The 15,666-nt window shown below is 35.1% G+C and overlaps 2 protein-coding genes across 4 annotated transcripts; one reads left to right on the top strand and one right to left on the bottom strand.

Moving 5' to 3' along the window:
• Window positions 334-6,174, top strand: LOC109357131. Of its 2 annotated transcripts, none has more exons than XM_019600875.1 (9): window positions 334-560; window positions 1,799-1,916; window positions 2,785-2,888; window positions 3,237-3,362; window positions 3,597-3,717; window positions 3,809-3,893; window positions 4,920-5,033; window positions 5,152-5,191; window positions 5,707-6,174. In XM_019600875.1, the coding sequence occupies exons 1-9, from the start codon at window positions 393-395 to the stop codon at window positions 5,857-5,859; spliced, it is 1,029 nt and encodes a 342-aa protein (XP_019456420.1). In that variant the 5' UTR covers window positions 334-392; the 3' UTR covers window positions 5,860-6,174. The 2 variants fall into 2 exon arrangements, with proteins under 2 accessions (XP_019456420.1, XP_019456421.1); XM_019600876.1 differs by having other exon boundaries at window positions 342-560; window positions 2,788-2,888.
• Window positions 7,957-15,473, bottom strand: LOC109356613 (protein CROWDED NUCLEI 1). Of its 2 annotated transcripts, none has more exons than XM_019600024.1 (9): window positions 15,348-15,473; window positions 14,959-15,174; window positions 13,692-13,901; window positions 13,280-13,533; window positions 12,906-13,176; window positions 12,731-12,814; window positions 10,013-12,138; window positions 9,728-9,899; window positions 7,957-8,506 (listed from the first exon to the last, which is right to left on the bottom strand). In XM_019600024.1, exons 2-9 carry the CDS (start codon window positions 15,163-15,165, stop codon window positions 8,264-8,266), a joined length of 3,567 nt encoding a protein of 1,188 aa, XP_019455569.1. In that variant the 5' UTR covers window positions 15,166-15,174; window positions 15,348-15,473; the 3' UTR covers window positions 7,957-8,263. The 2 variants fall into 2 exon arrangements, with proteins under 2 accessions (XP_019455569.1, XP_019455568.1); XM_019600023.1 differs by having other exon boundaries at window positions 15,293-15,471.

Raw genomic sequence — 15,666 nt, 5'->3', positions numbered from 1 at the left:
ACAGCTTATAAGTGTATATATATCATATTCCAGTGGTACATGATTGATTCCCCTTAAGTAAGATATTATATTCGAATTTTGTGAATGAAAAAAATATCTGCCGGAAGAGTTAGCTCCACATACCTGTGGGTGTTTCCGACTCGGATAAAATTACATGCAAGCATAGCTGTGGGAAACAAAAAAAAATCATATTCTAAATATAATTTATCATTGTTGGATTAAATGATAAAATGAATTTACTTGTAACATAAAAATAGAGAGATATTAATTATTTGTTTTGTGTTACACTAAAACCTAAAAAAACAATGTAAAAACTAAAAAGAGTGAGAGAAAGTAATCACTGTAGTGGTTCTTAAGAAGAAAGAAGAGAGAGAAAGAAGAGAGAGAAAGAAATGGTGGAAGAAGAACAGAAATTGAAGAGAATTGCGGCTACATCGTACGATTACGAAAACGATCCAAGGTGGTCTGATTATTGGTCCAATATTCTCATTCCTCCTCATTTGGCTTCTCGTCCTGATGTTATCAATCACTACAAACTCAAATTCTATCATCGCTACATCGTATTTCTTCTTTTCCATCTACTTTCTAATTAATTCTCTTTTTATTTCCTCCGACTCGGCCTTTCGTGCCGAGTCTGTTTTTATTTTTGCGAGTCGGGTTTTGGAGGGCAGTATCTAGAGGTTTAAGAATTATGAAATTAAAAATATACTTGTCTGTTTTCTGTTTAGTTTTATTTTCTCCCGAAAAATCAACTCGCAAATAGATAGTTGTGATTTTAGTTTGGTCTAATATGGTCAACCCTAGGGTTTGGAATTTGGATCTATAATCCATGTTTTTATTTAATTGTATAGATGTGAATCCATTGAAGTAAGGGTTTGTTTGTTTAACCTTAAAAAAGTGATTTTGATTGTAGAGCTTTTATGCAAATCAGAAGCTATTTTTGAGTATGATTGCAAATATTAGATGTGTTTTTTTACATGCTGTTATCTTTTGAAGGAGCTTTTTTTAGAATCTGAGAAATATAGCTTCTAATATAATCTGAATTTTTTGCTTTTATTCAGCTTCTGCTTTTAGTGAAAATCCAAGCAAGCATACATGTAGATGCTAGAAGTGATTATTTTATATAAAGAACATTTTTAATGAAAAAAGCTTACACTTAATGGGGCCTAAAATGCATTTGTTTGAAGAGTTAGTTTACCCCTTCTTCATTTTGACTGAGTTGGTTCACTTTGATATCTGAATTATTGGTTCTGTCAATGGAATATTGATTTTAACAACAGTTTGTTTAATAGTTTGGAAGTCTTTGCTTACTTTTCTTCTATTTGTCTTCATTGATATACATGATTTGTATTATATTATTCTTACATATATGTGTAAAATTATGGGTTTTTACTTAGTTAATGGTATTCACTTTAGGCTAGTGTTATTTGATGGTTTATACAATGTTTAGTCAACAGTTTTTTAAAGCCTGGCTGGCCTTGGTATTCCATTTCTGAATCTTTTAATACAGCTTAATTTTCATTTCTAGCTTTTTTCCTTCAACCATTTTTAGCTTTGAGAAAAAGTTATGGTTGTTGTTTTTGTTACTCAACTGTTCTCTTTGTGTGTAACTTGCTATTCTTGTTTGAATGATCTTGGATGTCATGAAAATCCCTTTGGATTTGTTTTTCCAAGATGTCATGTTTTGAATTACCTTAAGCACCTTTTTTTTTTCCGGGAATGCAGTGTGTATTGTTTTATTTCTGGAGATTTTGTTTCATTTTCACTGAATTGCTTTGAACTATTGGGCAATAAACAGGATGCTGATCTTGTGGTCGAACCAATGTCTACTAGCAGTTCATCCCAGCCAGCGCGACCATCTCCAACATCGTCATCACCATCGCCATCGGATGGGCAAACTCGTGCAAGAAGTTCAGGTGAATTCTCATTTCTACAATTCTCTTAGATTTTTAGAAGACTTTGTTACGTTCTAGTATCAAATGATCATAAAAGATGCAGTAGATTATCTTCTACCACCACAGAGCCCAGCCCCTACAGAGAATGAAATGTTCGTTGTCCTATTAGTTTCCCAATCATTACAAAAGATGCCCCTTACTGTCTCACCCACTCCTATATAACCGTAAAGTCACTCACAATATTCTAACTTCCTTCGTGCAAATGAATTTTCTCTCTCTTCCATGTCAGCATAGGCTTCATATCCCTTCTAGATATCAACGTCGAAATCTTGGGCTCATGGCTCAATTGGTCAATGAGTTGACCTCTCTCCACAACTACAGTTCTAGCAAACTTAGAATGGAGAATTTTTGAAGCATAGTCACCTGATACCTGGTTTTCTTTGGTATGGGTGTGGGTACGTAATATGTGGTATGTTACTCTGTCAAATACCAATGCGCTAGGGTTATATTCGGTAGGGTTTCTATATTTCTCTGCATAGTTGTTTCTAGTGCTGTTTCTTGTAGGTTTGAATTAACTTTTGTTTCACCATAGGAAAAATACATAAGGATAAAATTCTTTCTTGTTTGTTGTAACTCATTCATGTACATTATCAATTATTCTTCTTTTATTTTACTCAAACTGTAGGTATAAATCCGGTTCATTCCTTAAAGGGAACCAGTTTGCAAAAGAACCACGAATTGGTTCTCTCGAGAGAACTAATTCGCAGTTCTCTACCAAAATGAGAGAATTGTGTTTCAATGTTTTGAAGACTAGAATCTGGATTGTCATATATGTTTGTTCTTATTTTGCATGCTAATCTGAGTCTTGCTTATGTGTTGTAATCTTCAGCAGGATCAGCTAATAGATCGTCAGGAACTTCTGCAACGACTGGTCCTAATCCAACTCCTTTGCGTTGGGATAAGCAGACGATTCAGTTTTCTGTCAATGCTTGGGTACAGTCTTATTAACTGTTGCATGTTTAAATTTGTACAGGAGCTCTGGTAAACATATACACCAGCTTGCATATGAACATTGTAATGAACATTTTTGACACTCTTTTTTTCAGTTCTCAGTCTTATATGCTATCGCTGATTGGATTTATTTTTCTGGATGTTAAAATTTCCATGCTGAGCATATTCTATAATGGATTGAGATTTTACTAGGATATTCTATGATGCATTGAAAGTGTGAATTTGCCAAGTTCTATGATAATTTACTTTTTTTCTTTAGCCTGCCTGCTTATTCTTCTGGATCACTTCGATGCCGATTCTTTTTTAAATCTCATTTCTTATTTTATTTAGGTGTTTGTTGTGGCTGTCCTAGCAGTTGTTCCACTGGTTCCTAGAAATCTTTCTAATAGGGCTTACCGGCTTTCTTTTATGGGTACTACATGCTCTTCTCTATACTCCTTGTACTCGCTATATGGGGTAAGTTTTTATTTTGCTTTAATATTAGCTTGATAGAGGGTGAGCCTCGGTGCAACAGTAAGGTTGTTACTTAGTGACCAAGAGGTCACAAGTTCAAATCCTAGATCCACTTGCGTGGGTAAGGTTGCGTACACCTACCATCACCAGATCCCACTGGGCCGCCCTTTTTTAAAATTAGCTTGATGTGTTGATGGCTTGCTGCTATCTTTAATACATTGTCTTATTCCATTGTAGAAACCAAGAGCATGGAATTTGCAGGCCTTGCAAATTTACTTTCAGTCAATAATTGCGGCAAAAGATTTTATAATCTTCATTTACTGCCTTTCATTTGTTACTTCACATCTTTGCCTTAAATGTGAGTATTCCTTGATCCGTTAACTCATGAGACATCTTTGCTTCTTGGCCTATTGTTCACTCCCTACTGCCTTTGTATGATTATGTTGCAGTTGCATTGATCCCAATCTTATGTCGGGCATTAGAACATGTTGCCAAGTTCCTTCGACGTAATTTCAGCCGCTCTACCTTGTACAGGTAAATAACCATTTTAATGTCTATGCTATTGATGTGAAAATGAAATATATATAGCTAAAAGATACAGCATTGCTTTTTTTAAGCACAAGACTGGTATCATAACTCATTCTATCCATTTCATTGGTTAATTGTTGGGTTCTAATACAAACTTTTGTCTTCCATGACATACCCAAAACTATTATCAAGCATTCTAACTTCATAATTAAATAAATACAATATAACTTACAATCATAATTCAATATTTGACCCCAACTGATATACGATTTTTAATTGATACTTTATTGTGTAGATTGATACAATAATACAAAAAAATATTAAAAAGGGAAATTAGCTTTATATATCCATTATATATTGCAACAGACTGACAGAGCTAATCCAACCTGTGTATCCAACGATAGTGAGAAAAATATTTTTGAGACGAAATCAATGCATGAATGTAAGCTCGTAAACTCGCAAGACAACTCAAGAGTTTACCAATCTCATTACAATTTAGTTGAACTCGTTTGAGCTTACCAAAAAGAAAGTTTATATGAGAGTAACTCGATTTTGTGACCTACGATCAAAAGCTCATAAGAGTTTACGAGTTAACTCAGGAGTTTAACAATTATGCATTAAGCTATGTTTATGTCCTAGACTATGTTATTAGTAACACTTTTACTTGAAGAACAATTATCCCGAAAGCTTGAAATGTGGTTATCCAACAAATATTTAGTTACTGTATCCCTGTAAACAAAATAAAACAAGGATAGATAACTATTGTAAGAAGATTAATTATCTCAAAAGTTTGATAGAAATGGGAGTCGGAGCTAATAATTATGCATAGCTGCTGCTGTTCCTTGGAGCTAGTATTTATTGGATTGAGTTTTTTCAGGACATTTCATTATAATAATACTCATGAGATCATGTTGTTCTTCTCTCTTTTCAATGTTAAATTTGTATCACAAATTATCTCCATCGGAATTAGAGTGTTCTTGATTTTAAATATCGTTCAATTACCTTTTTTTTGTTTCTTGTTCACTTGAATAGGAAATACTTGGAAGAGCCTTGTGTTTGGGTAGAATCAAACAATACAACCCTCAACATACTGACATCACATGCCGAGATTGGACTTGGATTCCTGCTGATCATCTCACTGTTCTCGTCAGTTTTTCAAGCCTTTCCTTTATTTTCCCCCTTTATGATTCTTTTCTACATATCCTTTTTCTCTTGAAGATACAGTTTGCTTTTACGTAACCCTCATTTTGAACCACACATGCAGGTGGCAGCGCAATATAATACAGACATTCATGTACTGGCAGGTTTGTTTCTTTCCAATTTGAATGTCTATATATGTTGAGATTTCTGTTTAAGTAATGTTAGTTACCTATTAAATTCATGTGTTCATTTCATGCATCACTATGCACCCACAAAGAAGATTGGTATCTCACCATATGGTCTTGAGATATGACTTGTCCTTCATTGCCTATACTGTAACATGCCTGGTGTAATGTGTTCATTTTTATCAAATAAATGAATGACTTTTTAAAATTTTGTAATCTTGCAATCTTATATTATTATACTTTTCCGATATTCTCTAGAAAGTAATTCCTTAAACGGTTAAGCCCAATACAACAACAACCAAGTCTTTATCCCACTAGGTAGAGTCGGCTAAAGGTGAAGGTTGTGTGAGGCAGTTGACAGCCACGTAAAACTTTGTCGACTCTCTAAAAGTTAAACCCAATAAGCAAAAAAAAGCATGAATTTTTATGTTAAAAAGCCATTGCTACAGTCTACAGCTCTAATGGCATTTTGTTTCATTTTTGCTTTTCTGTAGCTTTTGAAGCTGATGTATCAAGCTCCTGTTACTGCTGCTTACCATCAGAGTGTTTGGGCTAAAATTGGGAGAACTGTTAATCCACTTATCCACCGCCACGCGCCGATCTTGAATACTCCTTTGTCTGCAGTCCAAAGGTGGTGGTTTAGGTAGAAACTTGAAGATTCAAAGACAATTAATATCACATGGAAATCACTTCAATATCTTCTTCAATTAAGTCAAATTGGAAAGTTATTTCATATGAACGACCAAGTTGTCATTTTGGTATTAATCTTCAGAAAGTAAGTGATTTCATATGAATGATCAAGTAGACATTTTGATCATGGCACAGAGAACTGAAGTAGTTTTTAATAAGGATCTAACAGTGCTTGACAATTTCATTTTGAAGTAGTACTTGTTTTTATAAATGCTGTGTTTTAAATTATTTACTTTAATGATGGTGATTGATAATCTATGTTTTCTCTTTAATGAGGATGGTTAATTGGTTAAACTTGAGTACAAATAACCAGTGGACCGTACTAGGTGGTTAGACCAGTTTGACCACTGGCCGGACTTGAAAATGACTTTGGTTTGTAGTCTTAATTGAATGAGAGTTGGACCGCTTTGGACCGGGAAATTCCAGTCCAATCATGTTAAATCCGGTTAAACCGGGACTTAAACCGGATGGTTTACTTAAAATTTGTGAAAAACGGAACATTATTCCAATATTTTGTTTTACTTGGACCAAATATATTAAGAAATGTTATTTGAATAAAATTATATATAATATTAATTATACAAAATTTTACACTTTTATATAATTATATATTTATTGATAAAAATTATTAATTACATATGAAATCATCTTGTCCGACTGGATAGTTTAATCGTTTAAATTAGTTGAACCTTATATGGGGCCTCTTTTGGTTTGACGTCCGGCTCGGGTTTCACAACATTGTAAATATCATTATCTATTGGATTTCCTGCATACAAATCTTCTCTGTTTTTGTGGCATATCTACCTGCAAATAAAATATTATAGTCTGAGATTATGAAATGTGCTTGGAAAACTATTTGACTGGTTGAACTGAAATATTTGCTTATGAATTATAGAGTTTATGGTTTGGTATCAACTCTATGGATTAATAAATAGTTCTAGATTGCAAATTAACATTGAACAATCTGAGTCAAGTGTGCATGGTGAAATGTTCTAGATTGTTTGGTTCCATTATAGAGATTGTTTCATAAGCTGTTGAAGGCAAGCAAACACATCAAAGTACTTTTTAAGGTAAGTTTATCTACAATGTAGGAGAGTTGTGTTTTAAATTTTGGTTACAATTATATTGTGTTTACTACAATTATGGGAAAATGTAGTCGATGTGACAGCGGCAATGGAATTTGTGATGTTGTTGTGAAGATATTGAAAACTGTAATATCGAGACTACAATTATGATTGCGTAGTACATTTTAAAATAACTAGGAAAGTAATAGTGACTTCATAGTTAAGATATTGTGAATACAATTATGTAAGAAACAGTTAATAACTTCATAGTTGAGATATGGTTAGAACCCTGTTTGTTCACAAATCTTCTCCAAGCATGTATACCCACAAAATTTGATGCATAAATATTTGCAAATATCTTAGCCCCATTTCCAATTCATTGGACATTTATCAACATAGATTTATCCTTAAAATTTGATGCATAAATATTTCTTTCTCTACAGAAAGATACCCAAATAGTTGTTTATATATGAAAATATGTAAATTTATCTATCATAATATATGAAGATAATATCTAATACATATTTTTGGTGGACCATAAACAGTAATTTTTATTCAATCTTGAGTGTTTACAACTAAAGATGCATCAACAAACATGAACTTTAGATGCAAAATAATCCCTCTATTGAAAATCTGAAAAATTTCAGCATATTGAAGAAATATCATTTTTACAATAACAATGCTCAATGAAATGACAGACCCAGAAATTAAAATTTACTCACTTGATATATATTAATCAGTAATATCTATGTATTGTCAATATAAAAATTTATACAAAGTCTATATATAATTCATCATTCATTTACATTACTTTTTTTTAAGAGTCAATAATGATTAAAAATGAATGATAAATGATGAACTGACATTATATAAAACTCTTATTCAATCTTTTTTCCAATTTATGTGATAAAGTGAAATACCACTTGGATATGAACCCACCTTGCATGCATGCATACACAATAGAATCTTCATTGAATTCAAACATTATGATAAGAAATAAAGAGATACATCCATTTCAATACAATCAATTTCCAATCTCTAAACTTGAAGCTACACTATCAAATGCCTCAAATTTATCAACAAATACCAAAGGTTCTAAATATCCATGAAAACAAATTAACAAAAAAAAAAGCTAAAGAAAATTCAATCAACCCTCCTTCTAAGTACTCCTACTTATAACTTAGATCCACTTCCAAATTGTTAAAATACAACATAACTTACCAACATCATTCCTAAACTTGTTGGGGTCAAAGACACAAAAACCAAAAGCTAACATTACAAAGAAGTTGGTTTAGAGTTATGTAGTGAAAAAAGTCCAAAGCTTCTTGCCTATCGAAGCTTCACCCGGATGTTGATAGTCTTCGTCATCCTCATCCTCGTTGCGAACTCCGTCAGCATCGTCACCATGGGATTCAGTCCTATACCCACTGTCATGCTCTTCTACATCATCTGCTGTTCCATTCACCTCCTCGCTCAAGGCTATATTGTCTGCAACGGTTCTTGTCATATCACCGTAAGTCTCATGGGTCTCCACGAATTTCTGAGTCAAACAAGCAATAGCGCACTTTAAACATTAATTCAACATCCATGAGTTACTAATATATGGAGTTTACTATCAATCCCAGATGTCAAAATTGTAATGATCAATATAATGATGAAAATAAGAGAAAATTTACACTGACACCCGAGTTTTACTCTAATAACACTTACTACTGCTCCTTTCTTTACACATACACAAAACCCCTAGATCTGACGACGTGAACTAACTACAGTAATGGAAGTTGGTAAAAATCGGATATGCCCTCAACCTAAAACACATAGAACACGCTTGCACTTCAGGGATTTTGAGGGTTTTGGGAGAGAAAATAGCATCGCGATATCCTCCTCTGCCTTAGCACCGCCACCACCCCCCATCCGCTCAAGGACCAGAGCCACCAATAATTTATAATTGTCACTCACCAACCAAAGCCCAACCTCGATCTTTACCTGCGCTGCCGCGGTCATTGGATGTTGAACCACCAGTCGTAGATTCAGCACAACCTGAATTGGTGATCACTATCGACAAATAGGGATTACAGGAATCCGGGTTGAGGGGCTGTCGGAGACAAGGAAATAGGTGTAAGGAAGGAGTGTATTGTCGGAGGGTATCAAGGGAGACCAGTGTTGGAGATTGATTCACAATTTAGTGCCTGAGAATTGAGACTAGCTCACAAATTAATCTTCAGCGCTAGCTCACATGAAAAATAAAAACTAAAAAATTGGGATTAAACTAAGAGATTAAGTGAGAGTAACCCGTGACCATGAATATTGGTAGGCTTCTCTGGGGAAATGACAGCTTCTGATGCAATGAGAGATTTGATGTAAATGAGTAAAATGGTACGATAGTGCATCTTTAACGGACAATTATTGGCAAGGGTATTAGGTGTTACGACTTTATATCAATTGAGGGAGGTTCGTGTAGATGTAAAATAAGGAGGGGTAAAAAGTGTCATTTAAGTAAAATTCAATGGGTGTCAGTGTAATTTACACTAAAAATAAAAATCAGCGTGATGCACAAGGCTCCACCTTGTAGGGTTTGTTGAAGGTAGATGTACAACCTTACCCCTATAAGTGGAGAGTGTTTCAAATATTTGAAGTTGTGGCCTCAAAGTCACAAGGCAGCAACCTTATCCTTATCGTTGCGCCAAAGCTCGCCCTCATAAAATACGAAAATAAAAGGAATGAAAGTATGGGCCTGACTAAGATGCTATTCCAAGCTTACCTGCACAAGATGTATGCTTCCGTCATTCTCATTAGTAACATTGACTGAATGTGAACGAGAAGTTTTTGAGAAGACAATTCCTTCTTCGGTATCTTTTACCCGATTAACCTCTCCCTCACTTTCCTTGTTGCCACCAGATACAATAGCTCTAGCAGATGAAGTTGTTGCTCCACTATAAAAATTCAGCACATATCCACATGTTAGTAGACAAAAAGACTTTTTGGCAATGATAAATTACAAAATGTAAATTACAGATCTAAATCAACAAAAAGGTATTTCACTTACACTTTGGGCCGCCTCAAATTGTATCTTGTTTCACGAGCAGGTTGTACAAGAGGAGGAGCAGCCTTCTGCCGCCTCCTTTTGCGTTGACCTGGTATATCAGCATGTCCTTCGCTGGCATCGCCATCATGACCACTAACAGTCATTTGAGATGTTTGAACACGGTTTCGCTTCCTTACATTTGCTGCTATTCCTCTACTGGATGGTTTCTGACTTTCAGAATTTACATCGGCAGAATCATCAGCATTTCCATTAGGAAACTCAGTCTCACGATCATCAACAGATTCCCCAGGTACTGCTTCAGAACCTTCCGGTTCCCCAAGTATAGCCTCAGCCTCTTTAAGAACGGACTTAATAGTGTTTGTACGCTTTACTCTGGTCCGTACCCCTCCCTTGCGAGGTTTCCTCTGCCCAATTTTTGAATCAAGAGGCTGGGAATCTTCTGGTGCCTTACTGTCAATATTGCTCTGATTGTCAATTGATGGATCATGGTCGACTTCAACCACTGTGATATCATTGTCAGATTGTACCCTCCGGGCATCAAAAGAATCATTCACAATAGCAAACGACAACTCTGTTTCAATTTCAGTGCCAGGAATTCTGACAGGTGAACCTTCTATGTTGGCTTTCTCGGCAGACAAAATTGCCGCATCTGTTAAATTTTCAACATCTTCAGCTTCGATCTTTTTAATCGGGGAGATCTTAAAAATCTTAGAGGTGCATTTACGTAGCCAAGACATGCCACCAGAAACTGGGGACTTTGGCTCAGCCACAGGAGACAATTCAGTACTTTGCCTCGAAGAATCAAGATTTGCATCCGAAGCACCCTGTATAATATCACCTGCCAATTTCGGAAGAGAAGGCGCCTCAAAGTTTTCAATGTCAGCAGAGGATTGTAAATCAGACAGCACAAATTCAGAGATTATTTCACCACAGTTTTGGCAACTCCTAAGTTTCTCAACAAAGTCAATAAAACGCCGTCTCTCCACAACGAATTGTTCCCTCTGATTTTTCAGCTTCCTATTAAGGTCAACAAGTACATCTATGTCGACCTGCATTTCCGTCCTTTGCCTTTCAAGATGATTTTTATTCTCATCAGCTTCTTGTTTATCCTTCTCTAATTTACTTCTTTGAAGCTTCATTTCCTCCATTTCTCTATTGGCTACATCTCTCAAGAAATTAATATTATTTAACTCATCCTCCCGTTTTTCCTCAAATAACTTCCTCCTCTCAAGCAAGTCATTTTCCTTCTGCTCCAACTGATTCTGCATATCAGCTTCAAGTTCTTGTCTCCGGAGCTCAAAATCCATTAGCATTTGATTTTTCTCACTCTGTGTTTTTTCATATAGGCTTGACTTCTCCAACTCAATTTCCGCAGCAAATGACTCTTTAGCCAACTTAAGAGTTTCCAACTCCCTCTGTACATAATCCTCTGTGGCCTGCTTCTCATTCTTTAACCTTGCTTCTTCGGTTTGTTGCAGTTTTAATATTTCTTCCTTCTGTTGAATCACATTTTTCAACTCTTTCTCCAAATCTGCTCTTTTCACATCCAGCTCTTCCCATTCCCTTTCGAAAGTCTCTTTTTGCTGCCGCAAGTCGTCAGTTTCCTTCATAAGCAGTTCTTTCTGGTGCCTGTACTGATCAACTTCATTCTTCAACTGTGACTGCAACCGCAGATATTCAGACCTCTCCTCCCCGGTCACTTTAAGCCGATTTGTCTCTGTCTTTATCCTCGACAACTCTTCTTCGTTGTTATCCCGTATTTTCTCAACTTCAGCCTTAAGACTGAGCAATTCCGCCCTTTCACCCTCTATTTTCCCTTTCTCCTTAGCCAAGTCATTTTCCTCGGACTTGACAGACTTCTCCCTTTCCTTCAAAGCTTTGAATTTCAGTTCGTACTCCGTCTCTTTCTCCTTTAGCTTTTCTGCCTTCTTTTCCAATGCCTGCTCATGTTTTGCAACTTTCTCTTCCATGTGATTGATTTCCGATTCTTTCTTTTCCACTTCGACCAATCTATTTTGTAGTCCTTCTTCGAAGGATTTTCTTTTCTCATCCAATTCCACCTCAAACTCCTCCTTCTTCACATCAAGAATAGCATTATGTTCATCGAGAAGCTTCTGAATCTCAACCTGCAAAGTGTCCATGCAGAAATTCAGTGAAGGAAAGAAAACGGAAAAAGTGTCATAACGGCATGCCAAAATATTATACCATTCAATAACTAACGATATGATTAGTTAGACAATTTAAGACAACTGTTCCAATGGCCAAACAATTCCAACACAGAGATAAAATTTTAATACAAAACCACTATTCTAAATTTTCAATGACAACAAGTTGCATGATATTGAGCAAAATACTCATTTCAGTTCCTCATGTTTTTCGACATTACCAGTTTGATCCCTCAAAAATTAAAAAACCTAAAATGGCCCACAAATATTTCAAATGTAGGTCAAATTAGTCCCTATCAAATGTTGTAAACATTGTTAAAATGACTAATTTGACCCACATTTGAAATTTTTGCGGACCATTTTGTAATTTCCAATTTTTAAGGGACCAAACTGGTAAGGTCGAAAAAAATGAGGGACTGAAATTAGTATTTACTCTAATAAAAAAGGGCAACTTGAAGATCCTGCTATGTGCAGGATCCAGGGAAGGGTCAGACCGACAATGTTAGTCTGCTTAAATACCCGAAAAAATAAAAAATAAACTACTAGAACATACATTTTCTCTAGCATTGAGCTTTTCCTCCCATGTAGATAACTCCTTCTCTTTGAGGTCTAAGTTCAATCTCACAGTATCAATTTCCTACATCAGATGTTATTGACATATCAAAACTTAATATATCGAAATTAAGAAAAATAGGGTAAAACAATATCACGTGAAATCATATATTTACCTTCTCTTTTAGAGTTATATCAGCAAGCCTGACGTTCACATGATCTTCTTTACTTCTCAAGGTTATATTAGTTGCATCGGCTTTCTTTTGTGCCTCTTCAAGGTCCTTCTCTTTCTGCCGGCATATTTTGTCAATATCGTGAGCCCTCTGCTCTCTTTCACTGAGAATTCTTTGACCTTTGGCTAGCCTCTCTTCTCCCTCCTGCAATTTCTTTTCCCATTCTCGCAAGTCCTCTCTCTGCTTAGACAAAGTACTCTCGTGCGCTTCTTGCCTGTCATATAATTCAAAATAAATTATTCAAGGGAAATGATATAACATATTACAAAGTGAAAAATAATAAAAATCTTGAAATTGAAAGAGAATAGAGAATATACTCTGCAATGAAGGATAAACGTTCCCTTCGAAGTGCAGATTCTTGAATCTCCACGTCTTGAGATTTCCTATCAATCTCGGAACTCTTTCTGCTTATTTCAGCAAGTTTGGCATCAGCAGAGTGTAACTTGGCTTCTAATTCTAAAGATTTGTCTTCTATGCTAGCTACTAATGCATTAGCTTCAGCCAACTTTGAGTCAGCCGTAAATTTAATTTTTGCATGCTCCGAGCGCATTTCTCGCAGAGCCTTCTCGAGCTGTTTATACACAAGTTTCCAAACATCAGCATGCAATAAACATATGTATCAATTGATACAAATTATCCAAAAATAACGTTTGATAAAAGAAGCATGCATTTATATATAAGAAACAAGTTAATTCATATGCACAAAAACATGGAACTGAAAAATCTTACATCAAGCACACATTCTTTCTCAACACCCAATGCCTTCCTTAGATTTTCTTCACGCTTCTCTGCCTCGGATATAGCAATTAAATGAGCCGCTTTTTCTTGCTCACGAGCATCCTTAACTTCTGCTAAATCCTGACTCAGGTCATTATACTTGGAGTTCCACTCTTTTTTCTCAATCAAGAGAAGACCCATATTGAACTGGTACTCGTAAAGCTGGCCCAAAAGACATAAATTATCAGATCAAAACACAATAAAATTAGTGCAGGAACACATGAACATGCAAATAGCAAAACCAAAGCAGAGATGGAAAAAACAATACACCAAAAATCCCAATCTTTCGGTAAATTCATTGTAAAGAGACTACAAGAGTCTTGTGCTTGCATTTGAGAATTCAAATCAACACTTTTCACTTTCACCCCCAATTGAACTAAGATCGGGAATGTAAGTTTTAAAAAATCTATCACTCCTGCCAACCTTAAAACACCCAAATCTCGAAAGCATCATGCATTGCTACAAATTTCAAATCTCTTATTACCACCAAACCTCTAAAACCAATCATACAGAGATCCTCAATACCGTAATAACAGAAAAACCATACCACCGAATAAACAGAAAGCACACTACAATGTACACCATCGTAAATATCTAATCATGAAGCTTTTATCAAAATCAACGGTTTCACAATTTCAAGCAAATAAACAAACAAAAGGAGAGAATAGTGTGAGAAGTTTATGAACTAAAACCAAAAGCAAATTCAGAGCTGAAATGCGAATCAGTAACCAATTGACTACTACACTCAAACCATGTTCTTGGGACAACATAACAAGATAAAACATGCAACCAAGAAAACAATAATCTTCAACAAAAAAAACGAATTCTTTTCCAAATTTCACAAACACCCATAACAAAGTTTACCTAAATAATTGGAAGGAAAAAAACACGAATCAAAAACAAAAAAGGGCTTGTGTAGTTGTTAAATATCAAATCTTAAGAACCATGCAACCAATAAATTCAAAGCATTCAAAACAACAACAAAAAACACAAACATAATAACAGTATCATATCAAAACGGCCACAAAACAGTGAAAAGTAATAATTAATTAATATAAAATATAAAAAAAAACAAATAAAATTCCCATCTTAAGAACTACCCAACCAAGAAAATCAAATCATTCAACAAAAAGAACACAAACATATCAAAAAGTGAACAACAATAATAATTAATTAATATAAAATTAATTAAAGAACAACATCAATTAACTTAACTAACCTCTTTCTCAATATTAGAGATTCTCTCAACCAAAACTTGTCGATCCAAGTTCCCTCCATTCTCACCAAAGCTAACACCTTTCCCCTTCGAACCGTGATCCAAATCATGACCCGAACCGGGATCCAAAGAACCCGACCCGGTTCCACTAACCCCGGTTTTTTTTGGAGTGTGGGTCCAACCAGAAAACACTTTCTGAGGCGTAAACATCACCGAATTCTACACAAACAAACAAAAAATCGAAACTTTTTCAACCCCAAAATTTCCCCATCCCGAAATTCGAAACGTAGAAAAATTAATTTTTTTTTGAGAAGTGGAAGCAGAAAAAAAAAAGCACTTTCTGGAAGAATGAAGAAAGAAAAAAAAGAAAAGCTAAGGCTCCGGACACAAACGTGGTTAATTAATTGCAGCTAGTTGAGGATTTCAAATCCGATAACGTCTCCAAAATCCTCAAAAACGGTTCTTTCTCTCTCTTCTTCTTTTTCTGTGTTCTTTCTCTCTCTTCTTCTTTTTCTGTGTTTTTTATTTATTTTATTTTAGTTTTTTTCTTATTTATGAGCCCGAAGTTAGAATTTGAGATTCCATTAATGCCCTTTTATTTTATTCTGTTATGACTTTTAACTAAGGGTAGTTTTGGGATTTGAGTCTTTGTATCTTTTATTTTAGTGTTGTTGGAAGTTGAAGTTACCCTAATGCACTTTCCTTTTGACT

The sequence above is a fragment of the Lupinus angustifolius genome, chromosome LG09, assembly GCF_001865875.1.
Source record: "Lupinus angustifolius cultivar Tanjil chromosome LG09, LupAngTanjil_v1.0, whole genome shotgun sequence".
NCBI classification, from domain to species: Eukaryota; Viridiplantae; Streptophyta; class Magnoliopsida; order Fabales; family Fabaceae; genus Lupinus; species Lupinus angustifolius.
The sequence above is the reverse complement of the archived record's forward strand: the minus strand, read 5'-3'. Positions and strand labels throughout refer to the sequence as shown.